The sequence below is a fragment of the Procambarus clarkii genome, chromosome 6 (assembly GCF_040958095.1).
Source record: "Procambarus clarkii isolate CNS0578487 chromosome 6, FALCON_Pclarkii_2.0, whole genome shotgun sequence".
NCBI lineage: Eukaryota > Metazoa > Arthropoda > Malacostraca > Decapoda > Cambaridae > Procambarus > Procambarus clarkii.
Window position 1 is genome coordinate 29,564,184 of NC_091155.1, and position 16,397 is coordinate 29,580,580.

The 16,397-nt window shown below is 40.1% G+C and overlaps 2 protein-coding genes across 4 annotated transcripts in view; one reads left to right on the top strand and one right to left on the bottom strand.

Annotated features, from left to right (window-relative positions):
• Positions 1–1,414, bottom strand: part of LOC123753975 (uncharacterized) — a 37,791-nt gene extending 36,377 nt beyond the window's left edge. For all 3 annotated transcript variants that reach the window (XM_045736025.2, XM_045736024.2, XM_045736023.2), the window contains exon 1: positions 1,267–1,414. The gene's annotated coding sequence lies outside the window, so the exon portion shown is untranslated. The remainder of the gene's footprint in view (positions 1–1,266) is intronic.
• A 46-nt stretch (positions 1,415–1,460) lies between these two features.
• LOC123753825 (uncharacterized) overlaps positions 1,461–16,397 on the top strand; it is a 70,277-nt gene continuing 55,340 nt past the window's right edge. Inside the window, exons 1-3 of the mRNA XM_045735779.2 lie at positions 1,461–1,713; positions 10,021–13,577; positions 14,969–15,037. Coding sequence (XP_045591735.2) covers positions 10,039–13,577; positions 14,969–15,037 — 3,608 coding nt within the window. The 5' untranslated portion in view covers positions 1,461–1,713; positions 10,021–10,038. The remainder of the gene's footprint in view (positions 1,714–10,020; positions 13,578–14,968; positions 15,038–16,397) is intronic.

The following is a 16,397-nucleotide window of genomic DNA, read 5'->3' on the forward strand; positions in this document are numbered from 1 at the left end:
AAGATTTGGACACTGATTTGGGCAGACTCAATTAAATTCCGTTCCACAAAGCCATTGCAATTGGTAATGCTTTTGTTTTGAATTTTAGATAACCAGATATAAAGTAAGAAGGCACATGCTGCAGCTGGACATGGCTAAGGCAGTTTAAACAAAAACAGGCTCTTACCATGAATACTTAGAGAAGGATCAGAACACTTGTGTTGGCTACTTACTATAATATTATGTTATTTTTAAGTAACTGGAAATGGGAGAATTATAATGTCACTCAGTCATTCATGACTAAGTCTGGAAAGTTCAGATGTATATCACCAGACTAGTTCCAGAGCTAAGAGGTATGAGTTAGTCTACACAGAATCTAAAGAAATTAGATCACACAATACTGGGAGAAGAAACACAAAGCAAGATAGGTACATAATAAGTCCTCAAGAAATTAACAAGACAGACAAGTAGTTCTCAAAGGCATACAAAGCTTCAAATATAGATACGACAGTGGCGAATATGCTCAGGAATGTGTTCAGCAGTTAAAGGTCCAAAGGTCAGACAGAAAAGCTCAATCCCCTGCTGGCACAGTTATGTTAATACAATTAGGTTGGTACCAGAATGTAGTTTACTTCATCAACCTTAAATCACACACAAATCATCACTGTATATGCCACAGTCATTACAGCTGGTGTCCATTGAGTCCGTCCGTCAGGGTGTGGACACACGGACGGCTCTACCCTCATCTTGACAACTAGCTCTGACACAGCCCAGTGCCACCAGGCGAATCCCACCTTACACACACGTTTACTCTGTTTCCTGCATCATATTGCATTACGTTTCTTTTCAGCATGAGAAACAGATCATAAATTTGGTGCGGGTGGGGCCAGTAGGTGTTACTTGACCCTCAAGCACCTGCTGCTTGTTATCTTGGTCATGAGGTCACAGAATTCCAGTGGCCGTGCCAGGTCATCTCAGAGATGTCACAGACTTTCCCATAATCATCCTTAACACTCTGCTGACAGCGTTATAGACGCGTAGTAGGTGTCATGTGGAAGGTTATGACATCCAAAAGGAAGCGTGAGAGGCAGTGGTGAGGGTGGGAAGGCTATAATACCAGAGGACATCCACCATTGTTTACATACAGAGGGCAGGCCTGGTCCGCCTCGCTCATATCGCTCTCACAACATTACAATATGAGCCTTCCGCACGCCGCTCTCACTCACTTGTTTCTTCCAATTTTTATTTTAACGCTGCTGTTCTGCGGCGGAATACCGTAAAACTTACTTTTTACGGCGCTAGAACTATTAAAAAATTCCCATGTCAGGCGAGAGGTCGGGCGGCTGGAAGCGACGAACGTTCCCCGGGACGGCCATTTTTAGCTCCGGGGGAAAACCTGGAGCAGAGGCGGCTGCCACGCGGACCTCCGCTTTCCCGGAGGCTGTGGCGGCGGCGGCTCCTGCATCGCCGCCACCGCCAGTCACAGCCCCGCCGCGACACCTTATCGTCTTCCATGGTTCTTTGCCTTATTTTATCTTTAATCTATCAGCTTAGGAAAGTTTAAACTCAATTTTAGTTTCTAGTGATTTGCGCAGTTGCCGGCGGGTGACGGGCGGAGGTGACAGCTGTACTGCGCATGCGCTGACCGCCATATTGTTGCCTCGTGATCAAAACACAGCTTGTCAGGATTTTGCTGCAAATAACTTGGCTTACAGTCAAACAAAACAAGACTATGTGAGTATTTCAGCCTTACGTCTACACACACAAGGTTACAGAGAGATGTCTAGCAGAAACTCTCCCAATATTAGGCATTCGTGTGAATATATACATGCTTGCAAGTAACTGCCGCCATGTGTGTGTAAATGTGAAGGGATATTTCAACGCACGTAATGCTTGCCACTATTGCTTGCTGCGGGGCAGGTCGGGTCCTGGACCCGCCTCTCGCCTGGAGTGCAATATTTTACATGCATTGTCACCTTCCATACTAGCCGAGAATGGGAGAGGTGGTGGAAAATGGGTAACCATGCAGGGAGGCACCCACCACTGTAGTGGGGGTTGCCTACTTCATCACCCTCGTCGCCATCGTCTTTATGACCCATTTTCACAATATAATCGTCTTTGTAGGAGTCTACAAACAGCTATTTCACAAGAGCTTAAGTAATGACTGACTTTGAATCCAATTGTTTGACATGCAATGTTATGTGATGTGACTGAGCTTGCAATAGTGTGTGTGATGCACGGTGGTGTGTGTGTGTGTGTCCATGTGTCCACTAGTGTCAGGTCAACACTACCTCCCACTCACCACCTACACCACTGTACTGTGTCTTGAGCAGTGTAGGGGGGAGACTGTGATGTGCTTACATGCCTTGAAGTAAACAAGAGCATGATATAAGGCAAGTTACCATTGATAATTGTGTTGAGGACCAGAGGATGATGACACCATCATCATCAAAATCTCCTGGAGTGTGTGTGTGTTCATGCCACAGTACCTGTGAGGGCTTTTATTTTGCTAGTGTTTGACATTATTGTATAGTAAGCAGTTGGTTGCTGAGATGGTGTTTTGCATTGTTCAGGATTTCCTTCCTGGTTTTGTATTGGGTTTCTGAGGCCTGGCCTTCACATAAGTGAAGATTATAGGAGCTACAGTTAAATGGTAAGAGTACATTAATATAATCAATAACTAATGGGTAACAATATGAAGAACTATAGATAATGAACAGTAAATATAGGTAATAGTTGCATAAGCTTATAGTTGATAGGTGTAGACCTATATAAGAGGTACAGAATACATTTTTAATAATTTCCACTACTGTCCAAAGGATGGGTATTGGAGGCCTAATAAATGAACTAAACTATGTGATATACCATATATATAATACTAGTATCTATGATTGATGTATATAAAATAAATATATGAGGTAGTGTTAATAGATTTGTATTAAATATAGATACTGTAGTAGATAAGGTACAGATTAAAATATTTATAGTAAGTACAGTACATATAATGTTGTAGACTAGTGTGGGAGATGTAAAGATAATACAGAAGGGCAGATGATGTAATGCAAATACTAAAGGTATTGCTAGCTACTGTACAGGGTTTCAGTACAGGATACATTTGGCAATGAAGATAACAGGAGTCATTTCTAACTTGTATAGCTTGCTGCATACTCTTAATGCTTTTATATTGATGGTGATTTCTAAGCTGCTGCGTATACTGTATCTAGCTATTATCTGTAAGCCTCACAGTCAGAATTCTTTTTGGCAGTGCACTTGTTCATTTTGGCATATGGAAATGATTTGTACCAAATAAAATAAGAATAAAGTATTTTAATTTTAAACTGATAATGGGAAATAGAAGAGGCAATAACATGGTGAGGGACTGATGATGTGTTATAAAGAGTGGGGACAAACAAATGATAAGGTTTATTTGTATTATGACGTTTACTTGTAAAAGGCACTACATACTAGTAATACAGTACAGTTCTTAATACAGTTATGAATGAGTAGTTTTGCTTTTGTTCAATTATGTAGTTCATACCTATCCTGTGAGCAATAGTGAAAACATTACAGAGGCACACTGGCTCAGGAACTCTCCCCCAATATTCACATAGATAATCAAGTTGCATTGATGAAATAGTTAAACATACTGTAGTCTATTTATATAGTTTCAGTTAGTTTATTAAAGCCCACATACCCTCATCCTGCAATTTTTGCAAAAAGGTCACATAGTTGCACAGAGAGGTTTGGAACTTGACCCAAAAGTCCCTTAAGCTGTGAAATTCATATTAGGCTACACTGCATTCCTATATGTTTATCATGTACAGAGGTATACAGGTACAGAACCTGTGTTAGTATAACTAAGCTAATTTTTTATAAGGTTACAAGGGTACTAATCTAAGTACAGTGCAGTAATGTATTTACAGGTAATATTACAATGATTATGAAATGCATAAAATAATTTTGTATACTGTACTGTACACGTATAGCCTATGGGCACAGTAGTACAAGGTGATAAATTTGATGCATTACCTACAGTAAGCAAATTTTGGCTACCTATATAAGATTTGTGTACTACTGTATGTCATTTAGGATTAAATACTTACACATTAGTGATGCAATTGTCAATTTGTTTTTCTGCATTCAGTACTGTACAGCATCCTTTTTCAGTCCTACATGCTTGAGTGGCATCTGGTGCCAACTGTATTACGTGTGTTTCTTTGGGGCTTTTCTTTCGTGCTCCTCCATGACTGCCTTGTCCTGGCTGCTGCTCCACTGTCGATTGGTTATGTGTTGGCCCGGGTCATATGGCAGTTTCTCAAGCAATTGTGCGGGAGTCTGCACTTTGCTGTCCTTATGTATCCTCTGGTCAAGGTTTGGGTTCGGTGCCTGTTCTGATTTCTCCAGTGCAGCCTCTTTCACTGCCGTAGCAATCACTGGGTGCAGACACTGTTGGCCTCATGCTGGCTGCTAGGTCATCGGCTTCCTCATCAGGGTTCTTGGGATTTGGTTACCTGGTGCCTTCCTCCGCCCTTGCTCGATGTCTTCCTAGACTCCTAAGGTCTGGGCTGAGGCTGTGTGATCAGTGCTCACCAAGCTGGCTGTTTTTTTTTTTTGTTCTCCTCTCCTTTGTTGGACTCACAATACAGTGCTGGAGTTTGCAGCCATGTTGCCAATATGGGTTAGGAACAGGGCACGCCTGCCTCTCACAATTGCTAGATTACTATGACATGGCCTTAAATGCCATGGATGACAAGAAAAATGCAGATGCAATATACTCAGACTTTTGCAAAAGCTTTCAATAAATGTGTCAATGATATTCTTGCACACAAAATGCACTTAAAAGGAATTACTGGAATAGTAGGGAGAAGGATTTTTATCTTTCTAATGAACAAAACCCAGGGTGTAATAGTAGGAAAAGTAAAATATGGATGGTTCACTGTGAAAAAGCTTTGTCCCTCAAGGTATCTGTGCTTGCTCTGGTACTTTTTCTCATCCTCATATCACACATAGAGAAGGATACAAACTATAGTACTGTATTATCCTTTGCAGATGACACTAGGATTTTCATGAGCATAGACAATATAAACACACAGCAAACCACCTATCTGATGTTAATCAAGTTTTTCAATGGGCCACAGAAAATATGTTGTTAAATGAGGATAAGTTCTAGTTAAAGTACTGTACTGTGATATGGAAAAAACTAAAATATCAAAACAGAAACCACATAAAGCCACGTAAAAGATTTGGGACCAATTATGTTCAAAGACCTTACTTTAAAAAAAAACAACAAAGTAGATGTTATCTTTCAAACGAGATGCCACACCAGTGCTGATACTTTTTAAGACACTAGTGCCCTCTACGGTGGAATATTGTGCATACTAAATGTCCCATTCAGAGCTTGAGAAGTTGCTGACCTGTAGAGCATGTTAAGATCTTTTACTGCTAGAATTCACTCAATAAAACATCTAAATTATTGGGACCTCTTAAAAATCCTAAACCTCTATTACCTAGAGTGCAGGTGGGAGAGATACATAATAATATACACTTGGAAAATACTAGAAGGACTGGTTCCAAATTTGCACACAGAAGTAACACCATATTAAGATGGAGATGTACACCCATGTTTCAACACCTACATCAGAGGAGCTCGAGCATATTTCAACAATCCTAAATATTGCAGTACAGATTGATAAAAGTGAGTGGTGTCCCAAGGAACATAAGGGTGTTGTACTTTTGAAAGATAGGAGTAAGATAGGTGAGGTAACACAAATGTGCCAGGGGAAGTGAAAAAATTGGATGAGAAAAAGTTGCCATAGTGTTAACAGTGCAACAACAACATTCAAGATGGCCGCCGGCAAGAGGAAAAACAAAACAGAGCATGATTTTGGGGATTTCAATGAGGAAAGCATTGCTATAAGCAGTCTTCACAACAAGTTGGCAAAATTAGATATCATAGTGAACTGTCATGTAGAAATAATCAGTAAATTGAGAGAAAGTAATGACCATTTGAGTAGCAAAGTTTTAGGCCTTGAGGGTTTAGTGAAAGATTTGTGCAAGGACTAGAATCAATTGGAAACAAATTGCAAGGCCATGGAAGAGGACAATAAACTCTTGAAAATAGCTTTGGAAGAAGTTAAAGCAAATTTAAACATAAATGACTACAATTGGTTAGGTAAGGAAATTCAACAAGAAAAACAGATTTTGTCAGCACAGATGGAGGAAGTTACACAAGGAATAGAACAGTGCAAAAAGGATATGCAACTCACCTGTACACAAGTGGCCAAGGAGAAGGGAAAAATAGAGGAAGCAGTAAAGGAAGCCAAACACGGCAGCAACCAGGATAAAACAAACATTAGGCTGGAGTGAGAAAGGAACTAGTATCTAACCCGAAGCTGGTGCAAAATACAGTTGTTTGAAGTCCCTAATAATTTTTGGTTGCAAAGAAAAAGAGATAACATCTAAGTCAGAAAGAGCTGTAGAAGAAGTGAAAGTAGTTGATAAAGTTGTTGGCCTCGTGAAAGGTCTTACTATCATAGAGAATGTCTGCGACTACAGGAGGATTGGAAGGTGCGTAAAAGGGAAAGATCAACCTTTGAGAATCACCCTAAAATGGTACCAAACATATGGAAGATGTACTAAGGAATGCTAGAAAATTACAAAGTGATGATGGGAAAGTATGGTTGTTAAGACAAGATCTTTTAAAAGAAGATAGAGAGAAGCTGAAACTGAACCTCATAGAGGCAAAACATCTAAATGAGAGCAGAAACGAAGAAGAAATCAATTCTTTTTTTTTCTACAAAGTGATAGGGGTAGGCAGGCCAGTAAAGTGATACAAAAAGGCAAGCCAACAAAATTGCTAGAGAAAGGGGTAGTGAAGAATAAGGAGAGGGGGAACTTGTTCCTGAAAATTGTATACACCAACGTAGATGGAGTGAGATCAAAGATACTGCAGTTAGGTGATGTAAATACAGCTGCAGATGCCAGACGTTGTTGCACTCACTGAGACAAAACTTGGTGATACGGCCCTGTTTGAAATGGCTCAAGGGGCTACTCCATTTGGAGACGGGTCTCCGTTTGAGACTAATGATCATAAATGCATATAGTCCACCGCCAGGCAACACACATGGACAAAGGAGGAGCTGGATAATAAATGAGAGGGTCTTATAACAATAATGAGAGTGAGTATAGCGAGAGTGGATAAAGATAGATCACGACTGTTGGTAGTCGGCGACTTAAACTTGAAGTCCATAGACTGGGAGGCATATGAAGCTAGAACAGAAGACTTCTGGACCTGAAGATTCGTAGACCTCATTCTGGAAACATTCTTGTATCAACATGTTACACAAGCTACAAGGATGACGGAAGGGGGATGTTCCCTCCATGCTAGATTTGATATTTACCAGGAAAGAGGAAGATATATTTAACATTCAGTACCTTCCTCCCTTGGGTAAAAGGGACCATGTCTTTTTGGGAATAAAATATGCAATGTGTTATAATCTGGAAGAAAATTAGGTGGTTGAAGCTGTTCAAAAACCTAACTTTAGGAGAGGACATTATGGGGATCTTAAAATTTTTTTTAATGAGTATAATTGGACAGACTTGTTGCTAGGCAAGGAAGTAAATGAGATTATGTCAAGTTTTGTGAAATATATGATACAGGCACTAAAAAATTTATACCAAACCAAAGATGCAGAACCAGGAAACAGGATTGGTTCAACAGAAATTGCGAGAGGGCCAGAGACCAAAAGACAAAAAACCAGCGTTGAATGTAATGAAACGCCATTTTCTGGGTGAGACCCAGAGGCTCCCCGGAGCTATACAGGGCTGATGTGCATATATTAGATGGTGGCAACAGTCAGTCAGTGGAGTTCTAGGCCTACCGGTGACCAGAGCCAGAACCTGGCCCCCCTCAAGAAGAGGCACAAGGTAGCCGGTCGGCCGAGCGGACAGCACGCTGGACTTGTGGTCCCGGGTTCGATCCCGGGCGCCGGCAAGAAACATTGGGCAGAGTTTCTTTCACCCTATGCCCCTGTTACCTAGCAGTAAAATAGATACCTGGGTGTTAGTCAGCTGTCACGGGCTGCTTCCTGGGGGTGGAGGCCTAGTGAAGGACCGGGCTGTGGGGACACTAAAGCCCCGAAATCATCTCAAGATAACCTCAAGATAATAGGGAAGATAAGAAACTTAGATGATTGCCGTGCCCTTCAAGAAGACCTGGACAAAATAAGTATATGGAGCATCACTTGGCAAATGGAATTTAATGTGAATAAATGCCATGTTATGGAATGTGGTATAGGAGAACATAGACCCCACATAACCTATAAATTATGTAAGAAATCTTTTAAGAATTCTGATAAAGAAAGAGATCTAGGGGTGGTTCTAGACAGAAAACTGTCACCTGAGGACCATATTAAGAACATTGTGCGAGGTGCCTATGCTACACTTTCTAACTTCAGAATTGTTTTTAAATACATGGATGGAGAAATACTAAAGAAATTGTTCTTGACTTTTGTTAGACCAAAGCTGGAATATGTAGTGGCTGTATGGTACCCATATCTTAAGAAGCACATCAACAAACTGGAAAAGGTGCAACGACATGCCACGAAGTGGCTCACAGAACTGAAGGACAAGAGCTGCAAGGAGAGATTAGAGGCATTAAATATGCAAAAACTAGAAGCTAGAAGAAAAAGAGGCAATATGATCACTACGTACAAAATAGTAACAGGAATCGATAAAATTGATAGGGAAGAATTCACGAGACCTGGAACTTCAAGAACAAGAAGTCATAGATTAAACTAACGAAACAAATCGGCTGGAGAAATATAAGAAAATTCACTTTTGTAAACAGAGTGGTAGATGGTTGGAACAAGTTAGGTGAGAGGGTGGAGGCCAAAACCGTCAGCAATTTCAAAGCGTTAAATGACAAAGAGTGCTGGGAAGACGGGATACCAGGAGCATAGCTCTCTTCCTGTAACTACACTTAGGTAATTACTTAGATAATTACATGAGACCAGAAGGCATGGCAGGATGTGCAAAATAGTCCTATTGAAAAGCAAAGCTGCAGTAGGCATAAACTGTGAGAGAACTCAGTCAACATCAAAGGCCCAAGACTTTTCAACACTCCCTCTAAAACATACAAGGCATAACTAGCTGACCTCTCAGTGTTAGAGAGAGAACTTGATAAACACCTTCAGGAAAAACCTGATCAAGCAGGCTAAGACTTACACGTCAGGCTGTGAGCCGCTGCATTGAACAAACAGCCTGGTTCACCACACCACCAACTAGGAGGCCTGGTTAAAGAACAAACTGAGGATATTGATCCTCAGAATCATCAACAGACATAACACAGGTATAGGATCCTGCTTCCAAACTGACCCTCCCCAGGATGCAACAAGAAGAAGCTGGCTAAATCCTAGTACCAACTTACTGGTAGCAGGTGATAGGAAATGCACTCAACCATTTCTGTCTCTCCCATCCAGGATTCAAAACCAGAATTTCTGTTTGTGAGTAGAGAACAAACATAACTGTACTACCAGTTCTTACCTCCAAGGCATAAATAAATTGGTAATTGATTAATAACAATACTGTATCATATAATGAAAGGACATAGAAGAAAGCTGTGATAGATAAGTAATAAATTTGTAAGAAAATGCTCTATTACTATAAAAGCATTAGTACAGTAGTGGGAAATTTAATAAACTAAATTAGATAGCAGAAGCCAACTTCTTGCAAAAATTTTAAAGTAGATTGGGTTAAACATGAAAGTGAGTAATTTTTGTGTTAATCAGCAGTTGGAAAGGCAGGGTCCAATAGCTGATTCTAAAACATGTAGACATAAATACGTTTATACATATATTGTACATGGATGCACATATACACTCATTTATTCACACATTCTATGGACATAGGCATGCTTTGTATTTTATTTTTAATATATGTACAGTACATCTTTTGCATTGTTCAACATGATTTTTAGCATCAATAATTATGATATTTTGGATTCTAGAAATGCAAACAAGTTATGAAATTTTACTTCAACAGGATCTGCAGAATGTGATCATGAGTGATTTGGGTCTTGGCAATAGCCCAGGGCGTCAAAGAAGGTCAACAGAAAGGAGTAGAGAAAACATACGGGATTATGTTAAATTACTTGGCAGAAAGTTCTCGGAAACTTCTGAACAAATATCTCCTCGAAGTTCAGAAGGAAAATCACCTGTGAGCACATCATCAAAATCCCAGTCAGATGAAGAACGGTTAGAAGAGGAGGCTTCATCAACACAGCTAAACATGTCAGAAAAGCAAGAAGTATCACTAAAAGAAAAATTAATGGAATGTTCTGTTGCGCCAGAAGAATCCCCAAAAGCAAGCAGGAAGTTAGACACCAAAATTTCATCAACTTCCAATCAGGACCCTGTTGATCATGATCCAGTGAAAAATGAAAAAGTATGTGATTCAAAAATAAAAACAGATATTCAGGTAATTGGTGAAAAGTCAGTCATAACTTCTGAATTGGGAACAATTTCATCTCCTGACAAAGATAGAGAGTCCAAACAAAATAGTCTCGCAAAGAAAGATGACAAGAATATATTATACTCTGATACTAAAAATAAGGATGTAACTGAAGGGTTCTGTGGGTTTGACAGTAAAGAAATGCAGAAATGTGGGGAAGCAAATAGGACTGCGGCTGCAAGCACTTCAAGCAAAAGATCTACGCCGAAATCTGAACAAACGGAGCCCAAAAGTGATTCTCCTCCAGATCTGATTCTCTTTTTGAAGGAAGGACGGGGAAGAGCACAAAACTGGTCTGAACCACCAACACTAGATCCAGAAAGCATCGCAACCAGAAGGCGGACACGAGTTCCGGAAGATCCAAAAGCTTTGGCACAAAGCAAATTAAAATCCACACTGCAAGATAAGAGTAAGAAAGATTATAAAGAAATGCAAAAGAAAGATGGGAAAAAAGATAAAAAAATTAAAGTAATGGATACACCTGAATCATTAAAAAGACTTGCACAAGATTATCCTTTGAAGGATTCTACCAAACTGTCTTGTACAAGTAAACAAGAAATTTCTGAGAGTAATGCTGAAACAAAAATGGTAAAAAAAATTATTGCTAAGAATGTAAAGCCGAGTGAATGCAAGGCAAAGATAATTGTTACACCTGCTAGTTCTGATGATGAGCTGGAGACCAATTTGGGGAAGAGACGTCAAGGAAAGAAGAAAACGGTAAGTGGCTTATCTTCGGTAAAGTCAGTCGATAATTCCAAAGGCAGTCCTAAAGTTCCTCAGTCCTCAAACGATACTCTGGCATCTGAAACTAGCTATTTAAATTTAGACACAATTTTACACCAAATGTCTGAAAACAAGGCTGATAGCAGAATTCCTGTGGTAATTATGTCAAATTCTGATGGAGATGGAAATGCAAATAAAGCAATGCCGAGGAGCAAGAAGAAAGCCACATCTCCAGAAAAAGCAGACAAAGCTGTTTTAAAGATGGCTGTTTCCATCAAATCAGATTCTGATGAAAAACAACTTAGCAAAGAAAATGTATTCATGGAGGATAGTGCTTCCCATATTAAAAATATACAAAAGGCTTCTGAACTTAATAAGGAAGAGGTTAAAATTACCGAATACAAAGGTGCAGAACATGTTGTGCAAGTTAGTCCAAGTAATGTGGTTGTTAATGTGGATTCCAAAGACGACAATAAGGAGAAAACTGATAGCGTTCATTGCAAAGCTACTCAGAGCTTACCTGAGCCCCTTGAAAATAATATAATAAAAAAAGATCAGACCAGTGAAACCAGTAACACTGCTATCACCAAGAGTATTCCTACAAAAAGCCAGAGTATGATAAAAGTACCTGTTAGTAAGGAAGGTGGAATAAATCATCGTGCCCCAAGGCCTGTGGTAAGCAGTACTTCAGGGTCACAAGCTGTATTCACTTCATCAATGCTGAAATCGCCAGTAAAAGCTTCAGGAACTCAAAGTTCACATAAGCCTCCACTTGTAGTAAGTGTATCAGATTTTCTTTCATTTAGGGTGGCAGCAGTAAATTCTGGAGCTAGTAATCTCCCACCAAGAAAGTTGAATTTAAAAATACCTAATCTTAAAGGAATTAGAACAGATCAGCTACTTAGAAATACTGTGGGACTTGGAAAAGAATCTCTCATTATTAAAGGAGGTATTCTTCACAGTAGAACAAAAATTGTTTCAAATAATGGAGATGGTAGGTCCCATCCTCAAGTTTTTTCCAATCAGCTGGTGAGTTTATCTGGGCAAAAAGGTCCTATGCTTGATTATACAGATATTGAACCTGAAGAAGTTGTTGTAGGAGAGAGTGAAGATTCTAGCAGTCAGATGTTAAGTGTAGGAGAACTTCCAGCAGAAATCGACTTGCGAGCTAATGAACAGCTTGACAGTAGCAGTGAAGAGGAGAGTACTAAAGTACCAGAACCTTTGCCCTCTCTCAAAAAGGATGTGCTATCTCCTGAAGGAAGGGTTGCACTGGATCATTCATATTCATCAGGGAATATGGAAAAACCTAAAGCATCAAATATTACCCAAAAGAAGTCACCTGTCTCATATGAGAAGACTTTAACTCCACGGCCTGTGTACAGTAGTGCTAGTGTAGCCAAACGCTCATTAGATATCATGTTGCATAATGACAAGATCAACATTTTGCGACAGATGAGTCAAATTTTCAACCACGAGAAACCAGTTCAACCTGACACAGATAATACAGTGTCAAGTTCTGATGGAGAAGATGAAGAAGACATGAAAGCTAACCAGATTAATGTAGGTATTAATACAAACTGGAGTAAGCTTACAAAAGAATTTAAACATACCAAGGATGTTATTGTTAATGTTAATGATCCTAATACCAGGAAGAGCTTATCAGAAGGTTCTAAAATAAATATAGAGCTAGACAAAAGTTCTAAAACAATTGAAGTGCACTCTGCAGGATCTGACATGGCACCAGCTTTGCTAATTACTTCTGATAAGAATCCTGCTTCTCCATCCAAAATATCTTCTTTGGAATCTAATGTAGATATCACTAAAAGAGTTGATTCCAGTAGTGGTACCCCAAAGGATGCTCCAAGTTCTTCCTTGGAAGTTGATAGTAGTGTGAAAACTTCCTCGTCAACAAGTAGCAGCACTGCAAATGTACCAGAAGGAAAGAAGGATAAGAACAGTCTTGTTAGAACTTCGGGTACTGTTGAATGTCCATTTCTTGGCTTTCCAGACACTGAAGCAAAAGTTCACCATGTGCCAGCTTATTCAGTAGCCTTAGATGAAATGATTCATGTTCAGAGTACTATAGGGCCTGAGGGAGAGGTGGTGGACATAGTTGATGGCTTTGCATTTATTTCATTTTCTACAGAGAAAGAAATGAACACTTATTCTGTCAAGCAGAATACAAGAGGTGAGAAAGGCCATCGTCCATGGCTAAGGAAAAAGAAAAAGAAACGAAGGAAATTATTCTGTAAAGTCAAGAAAAGCTCTCGTGCTGGTGGGCATGAAGTACACAATTTAAGTGAAAGTGCTTCACAGTTATCAAGAGGTAAAAGTAGCACCAATGACACAGGAGCATTTGCAAGGTCAGTGATTGTAGTGATAAGTATATATCTTGATGTCATATACTGAATTATTGTATAGTATATAATATTGTAATTATATTAGTGTACTATATATGTAATATTTGTGTTTTGTGTGCATAATATTTATTAGTGTATAAAATATTTGTATTTACAGTCAAAGATATAACTTTCATTACTGTCAGGGACCCAGTCACTTGGGCTGGACAGTAGAGCGACGGTCTCACTTCATGTAGGTCGGTGTTCAATCCCCGACCGTCCAAGTGGTTGGACACAATTTCTTACCCCCATCCCATCCCAAATCCTAATCTTAATCCCTTCCAAGGGCTGTAAAGTCATAATGGCTTTGCAAATTCCCCTGATAATTAAAAAAAAAAGTACTGTCAGGAACAAGACTGAAGTAATAAATCAACTAGTGTAAAACTTCTTTCCCTTGCCAAAAATATGCAAATGAAAGAAAGTTGCTTGTCACCAAAACTAGCATAGTAATGCTAGTTATAAATGACCTGCCCAAAACGCTATGCATGCTAGTGGCTTTACACGAATGTAAAAACTCTTCTATATATCAATAAACCCCATATCAATAAATTATGCTAAATGCTTTGGTATTTCAGTGTTTATTGATTCTTGCATTAATAAACTTCATTTAAAAATGTTATTTTATAATAGCATGAATAGGTTTGTCTAGTTCATATATTTATGGGTAATAAACAAGAGGCAAGAATGAGTAGCATCAAGCCAGTGCCCTTTCTCCTAGATTACTCTTGCATAAAGGTATTGTTCCTTCAATAGTAAACTCTATTTTCTGTTAATCAATAAAATAAGAGAGAATATTGTCATTATTGCTAAATGACTTTTGTCTATTAAAGGACACAATAAGAGAAAGGCTTGTTATAAGGGATATAACCACAACACTAACTCCAAGTTGATGAACCTAATAACAACATTGAACAATTTAAACAATGAGTTTTAAGTCCACATACCCAGCCCATGTGAAACCATAACAGGCATGCAGTACCAGCAGGGAACCCATACCCATGAAGAACAAAAGTAAAATTGATTAAGTACAGAGGTTTGCATCTAGACTAATACCAGAATTGAGAGGGCTTAGCTGTGAGGGCATTTTAAAGAGAATCGAGTTTGGAATGAAAATGTTATGGAAAGATATTTACAGTAGTTCAAAATTTATTTGAATTTGAGCAATGTTTCAGGATGGAGTGACCTGTTACACAGAATTAAGTAGAAAATTCTACTTAGTTCATTCTTGGCGTGTTTGAATGCTGTGTATTTGACTGTACAATAATGTAATTAAAAAATATATATTCAATACATTCTTTACAGTATTCTATAATCCTAATTATCAATATATTTCTTATTTCATGTTACTTTTTCAGTAATGATCTGGAGGATTATTTAAATCTTAATTCCCATCTCAATATCAGCTATACCATCCCAAAGTGCAAGTAAGTGTTGTAATTTTATTACTACTGTATATAGTTAATGAATTTTAGTTGAAAATATAAATGGGTGAAATATATAATAGAAAAATTAATGCTGGAAATAAATGAGAATATACTTAATTGTAACTTTAAGGTGATGGGCTCCATGTTGTGAAGGTAGGTGTGTGTACCAGTCTATGCTGGACAGCCAGCATATTGTCAAATATGCTTGAACACCTTTTTTAGTTTAAAGTTCGTGCACTTTCCTTCTGTCACAGTTTATCAGCATCTTATAGTGCATTTTGAATTGCTACTTTTCTGGGGGGAGCCCCGTCGGCTCCCCGGAGCTATCCCAGGCTGATATGCTAATGTCAGACTTTGGCATCAGTCATGTGTATGGAGTTCTTAGGCCTACTGGGGACCACGGCCAGAACCGGGCCCCCTCAGAGAGGCAAGGGGAGCAATGGCCTATAGAAGCCCCCGTGTAGTTGCAAGCATTCTATGTCTGCCATCGACCGGAACAGGCACCCAGAAAGGTAAGCGCCCCAAAACAAACCCCTATTCTGGTTAAAATTGCTACCAAAAACCGAACTAGTGGATAGAACTCCCCAACCGAAAACAAGCAAACTAGTGTGACGTCACACACCGCCGCGCCGCTGTCTGCGCAGCTTCCCCCTCCCCGGGAGGGGGAAGGGGGAGCCCCAGACCCCCGGTGCCGGCTACCCACACCTCAGTTCTTGAGGCTGATGCTATAGGCGATGGTCGTGTGCTCTGGCTCCGGTGTCGCTAGTGCACTGTGCTTTGCGTGTGATGTTGGTTTTGTGGGTGCGAGAGCCAGGAGTAATCTTCAGTACTCGGGCTGCATGCGCCTAGGGCTGCCTTCCCTAGGTGCCCTGTAAGTACTGCCCTTGGGGCACCTTCCACAGGCTCCTCGGGGTCTGCCTCTGCTGGTCCGTTTTACCTTTCGGTTTTTCGGCCGCCTGTTGGGCTCTTGGGTGTTCTGTTCTCCCTTGTTACCGGCAGGTAAGAGGCAGTTTGTACTGGTAGGGGCGCAGGGTGCTGCTCAGCTTGTATTTCCCGACATCGCGGCCGGCTCTGTTCCTTGGGGTTCGCTGTGGTCTTGCGGGGTTTTGTTTTTCTTTTTCTTTTTGCCTGGTGGGGGGTTCTGTCATTTTATTTAGTTTGTTTTTGCCCTTCCACTGTTCTCCTCGGTGGCGCCCCCTGCTAGGTCCCCGTGAGTGTACACGTCCCTGGGGTTCAGCTTTAGAAGTTTGCTTGGTAGTTTTGGGCGCCGGTTTGCGGCACCCTGCCTGGGACTACCTGAGCGCGAGTCCTCTTAAAGTAAACGCTCAGGACCCTGGGAATCCCCTAGGGGGCGCGTGGG